The sequence below is a fragment of the Silurus aristotelis genome (assembly GCF_946808225.1).
Source record: "Silurus aristotelis genome assembly, chromosome: 6".
Lineage (NCBI taxonomy): Eukaryota > Metazoa > Chordata > Actinopteri > Siluriformes > Siluridae > Silurus > Silurus aristotelis.
Window position 1 is genome coordinate 1,420,262 of NC_139579.1, and position 5,417 is coordinate 1,425,678.

The 5,417-nt window shown below is 44.5% G+C and overlaps 1 protein-coding gene across 1 annotated transcript in view; it reads right to left on the bottom strand.

The window, feature by feature from the left end:
• The window catches only part of eepd1 (endonuclease/exonuclease/phosphatase family domain containing 1), a 22,935-nt gene extending 21,125 nt beyond the window's left edge, over window positions 1-1,810 (bottom strand). Inside the window, exon 1 of the mRNA XM_083545236.1 lies at window positions 826-1,810. Coding sequence (XP_083401362.1) covers window positions 826-1,478 — 653 coding nt within the window. The 5' untranslated portion in view covers window positions 1,479-1,810. The remainder of the gene's footprint in view (window positions 1-825) is intronic.
• Window positions 1,811-5,417: the final 3,607 nt, after the last annotated feature.

Genomic DNA, 5,417 nt, shown 5'->3' on the forward strand with positions numbered 1-5,417 from the left:
CATAGGGTACTAAAGTACTGCCTATAATCTATATGTGCACTACATAGGGTACTAATGTACTTAATATAACCTACATGTGCACTACATAGTGTACTAAAATACTGCCTATAACCTAAATGCGCACTACATAGGGTACTATAGTACTGCCTATAAACTACATGTGCACTACATAGGGTACTAAAGTACTGCCTATAACCTACATGTGCACTACATAGGGTACTAAAGTACTGCCTATAACCTACATGTGCACTACATAGGGTACTAAAGTACTGCCTATAACCTACATGTGCACTACATTGGGTACTAAAGTACTGCCTATAACCTACATGTGAACTACATAGGGTACTAATGTACTTAATATAACCTACATGTGCACTACATAGTGTACTAAAGTACTGCCTATAACCTACATGTGCACTACATAGGGTACTAATGTACTTAATATAACCTACATGTGCACTACATAGGGTACTAATGTACTTAATATAACCTACATGTGCACTACATAGGGTACTAATGTACTTAATATAACCTACATGTGCACTACATAGGGTACTGCAGGACATTATAATCACAGTATTTGGTACGTTCAATCACAGTATGTTCATTAGGGTTCTTATACACTACATAGGGTATTAAACTACATAATACTTAAATGATATGTCCTATAGGGTTCCTGTAGGTAATAACTGCGCACTACAGGCTGTATGATTGTGTCTGACCCTGCGTATGTCATGTTTATGTCATGTTTATGTATTTATGTATCTACTGGAAGCCTGCATACGGTATGTAGATGTAGATGTCAGATGTGAGATGTTTACTCACTCGCGCTCCAGCAGGGTCCTGCACACCACCTCTTTGACCCCGGGGTTGTGGGCTTTGTCGCTGGAGCAGCGCTGGAGATCCCACGTGGCCACGCGCACCACTGGTTTGCCGTGGCGCGCGCCCGGTGGGGGCTGCACTTCGGGCCGCTCGGACTGCATGATCGCGGGTCCGCCGGGGGGCAGGTGCAGCTCGGTGCTGGGGGTCGTGGTGTTCAGGAGCGCACAGGGCGTCCACGGTTGCGCGAAAGACGCGCGGTGCTCCTGCTCCGTGTTCTCCTTGTGCGCGTCACCGTGCTGGTCGTGGTGGTGGTGGTGGTTGTTGTTGTTGCCCCCCTTGCGGCTCGACACGCATATCTCCGGCTTGATGAGCTGCAGCTTGGCGGCTCCGATTCCGCTCACCAGGGCGACGTCCTCCACTTTGCGGAAGCCGCCGATGCGCGCGCGGTGCTCCACGATGGAGCGCGCGACCGTCCGGGTCACCCCGGGCAGGGTCATGAGCTCTTCCTCGCCTGCCGCGTTCACGTTCAGCCGCTCGGAGTTGCTGTGCGCGGAGACGTGCGCGAAGCTGCAGGTCGCGCTGAACTTGCGTCCGCGCTGCCGCACGTCCCCGGGATCCGCCGGGAGCGAGCGGTGGCACCCCAGGTTTCCTCCCATGACCCGTGAGAACCTTCTCCCTCTCTCTTTCTCTCTCTTTCTCTCTCTCTCTCTATCTCTCTCTCTCTACAGCACGGCACGCATCAGCTCGCGGTGGAGAGGATGAGAGAGGACGCGTGGGAGCGCGCACTTGTGCTCTCCTGCGCTTTTCTGGAGCTCCTCTGCAATGTGCGCGCACGCGTGCCTGTATGTGCGCGTGTGTGTGTGTATATATATGTATATAGATAGATATGTGCGCGTGTGTGTGAGTGTGTGCGCGCGCTCGGGTGGACTCGAGCTCACACACACACTCACTCAAACCAAACAAGCTCAGGACATGAGTGGGCGTGGCTCTCATGCTCTAATGAGGCGTGGCTTTGGATGACGTTTGAAACCTAGTGTGGAAAGCCAAGCTGGACAAAATACTTGAACTAACGTCTCCTTCTTCAGCATTGTGACCCAGAAACAGATCTCAATTCTATTCATTTATTTTAGTTTGTTTAAATGTTAATATTAAAATGATGATTTATTTAGAGGAGAAACACTTTCACATGAAGCTCTGGTACTTTTCATTCTTTCTCCAGGAAGTTCTTGTGTTTTTCTGGTCCTGTTTCTCCACTTCTTCAGTGGAAGGAGCCCAATGAATATAGGTCAAACGTTTGTGGACACCCGAATCTAAGATTGCTATGTGCTTCCTTTTGAACATCCCTTTTCAAATTTACTCTCCATGTGTTCTTACAGTAAGTTCCACTCTTCTGGGAAGATCTTCCACTAGATTTTTTTGGAGATTCATTCAGCCACCAGGGGTGCAGTTAATGTTCTCAGTCATCCCAAAGGTATTCAATAGGGTTTACAGAAGTAGATCTTTCACCAAATCCAAACCATGTAAAGCAGATCTTTATGGAGGATTGTCATGCTGGAGGAGACTGGTCTGGGTCCCCTAGTTCATGTGACAGGAAAATTTCATGCTACCACATCCGAAGACTCGTATTCGACTGAGTGTCGCCAATGTTTTGAGGAAGAACCACATATGGGTGGAAAAGTTGGGTGTCCCAATAATTTTGTTCAAATCCCTGAGGTCAAATGAAGGATGATCATCAGATCCTCATCTCACAGGCTTCACCTTATTTTCCCTCAAGACTCGTCCCCTATACAGATGTGTGCCAGCTGGCCGTCTCTCAATCGCTGTCTCAGTCCCAGCAAACGGTGGTCATGACTACAGAGGGAAAAATGTGTGTGTGTGTGTGTGTGTGTGTGTGTGTGTGGATAAAATGTGGCTCTGATGATATCATTTCAACTTTAATTCACACACTCTTCATGAAGAGGCATTTTCCAATGACCCACTCTGACCTTTTGAAATATTTCACCACACACACACACACACACACACACACACACACACACACACACACACACACACACACACACACACACACACACACACACACACACACACACACACACACACACACACACACACACACACACACACACACACACACACACACACACACACACAACAACTCCAGGACCTCAGAAGAGAAGAGGAATACAACAAAAGTAACCAGGTGATGTAACAGGTTGTTGCCATAAACACACCGAGTCCGAGAGAATTCGTGCCCCAGTTTCAGTTTTCTGCCCCTGTGGATCTCCACTGGGCAGGAACAACATTACCATGAGTCCCACTGAGGTGAGATAAGGACATTAAAGGGACATTTCAGGGACATCAAAGGGACAATTTGGGGACATTTTAGGGACATCAAAGGGACATTAAAGATATTCTCCAGAGTGTTTTTCTTTTGATCTTAATCACTATCTAGTGCGTCTTTACCGTTTGTATGATATGATGTGAAGATGGAAATTGTTTTCGAGAAAAACAAAAAAAGTCCTCATCACTGAAATCTGTCTTACCAGAACCCCATGTGGAGATCATTTAGAGAGAAGAAGTGCGTGTTTGTGTGTTTTAGACTCTTCTACTGTGAACATGATTGCCCTTTACAGATCGTCACGCTCTGATGAAGACCGTGGAAGTGGTGCAGGTCCAGAAATCTCTCCACTGATGGATCTCCATAAGATCAGACTCACTTCTCTCTCATGTCTCAGGAGACATCACACATGGACATGTCTTCCTGAACTGATTATATGATATTGGAGTCACATTTTCTTCCGCAGTAAGATGTTTTGATTGTTCATTCCTACAACACCATAAATATCTTCAGGACAGTCTTCAGGTCAGGGCTCAGGTAATTGAAAAAATATTAAATGGATAAAAAGTGACTTTTCCAGCCAGATGTGGTTCTTCTCCAAACTTTTATTACAAACCTGGAGGGACACAATTGTATATGAGTCTTGGAATGTTTTAGCATGAGATTTTCCTCCGTCTGAACTAGGAGACCCAAACCTGTTCCATCCTGACAAAAAACCCAGCTCCATGAAGATCTGTATTCCATGGGTTGGAGATGGTGAAAGATCAGCTCACCTACATCATGTCTTTACTACAACCCTTGTGGCTAAATGATTCTCACACAAAATCCAGTGGAACATCTCCCCAGAAGAGTGGAGGTTATTAGAATATATATTGTGCCTCCAACTTTACGTGGCTGGAGCAGTCAGGTGTCCCAATACTTTTGGTGATTAGACTCTAGTTTGAAGGATGAATCGATAGTCGGTCCAGCGGCGGCTCACGGCGTGATCTCTGAAGTCACTAAAGCAAACGCCAGGGTGGAAACGTTCAGCAGAAATGGAGCGCTGTGTAGAGCCTCGTGTGAGGTCAGTGTGAGGGTAAGACAACATGCCCCATGTGCCGTTCACCCACAAGATGGTATGTTCTCCTGTCCAATAACAAGGACAACATGCTGATGATGGAAGGTCTTCTGACCAATCAGAGAACAGGACGAAAAGTCACATCACCTGATGACTGAAAGAACGTTCAGAGAGAACAAATGATGGACATTAACTTTAAAACTAGTGGTTTTCCTGGTATGGGGCACCTGGCCATCACACGGGTGTGTGGATCTTCTCCAAACTGCTAGTAGGAAGAACATAGAGGTACACAGTGTCCAGGTAGATAGATAGAGAATAGATACAACTTGGTCATTGAATTTTTCAAAAGCTGGCAACCATACAACCATGACTACATGAGTCCAGACAGACAGACATGCTGTTGAACATCTGGAAAGCTCTGGTCTGCAACCCACACTCCTGTGAGACACCATGACAGGATCCAGCTCTGATCATACTGTGGAACCATCAGGGCCAGTCAGAGAGTGGAACCAAATCTTCTGAACTGGTGTGTCTCCACATGTTCTTCAGGGGTTTCCAACCATATTGGTACCACATGGAGTTAATGGACTTTAAAGGAGCATTTTAAGGAAATAAAATGAGCACATTGAGAAGTTCTGCACATGAAGTTCATGTAGTTTAAGCATCAGCACAGTCTCTTAATCAGCACTGTGTTAAGTGTTCAACACCTCAATACACACTAACATCCACCGGAGTGTGCTTGTGGCGCCCCCTGCCGGTCCGCCACGATACTAAAGGCTAGATTTGCAAATCAAACGTTTCAATAGTTACAAAAAATAAATACAGATAAATCTTTTTTACTATTATTTGTAATTTTAGATGTAATTATTGGCGGAATATTATAGTAATATCAGCTTATAGTGACTTTCATTATTATTTAAAAAAAAGCATTTATTTACCTGCATTTAAAAGAATTATTGTAATATTTTTAAAGTATTTAATAAAACAACGATACACTAACTTTATATACATTTATATTACAAATAAATCAATTAAAATGACAAAACACTTTTAAAAAAATCCCTCGTGAATGTTTGAGTTCTAGGTTTTATTTATTTTTTATACTCAACTGTTTGTTCAATTAAAAAAAAAAAATTTTTTGCTTGAAAATAAATATAATTGGTCCAATGCCGTGGTTGTCAAAGACACAGAAAGTTC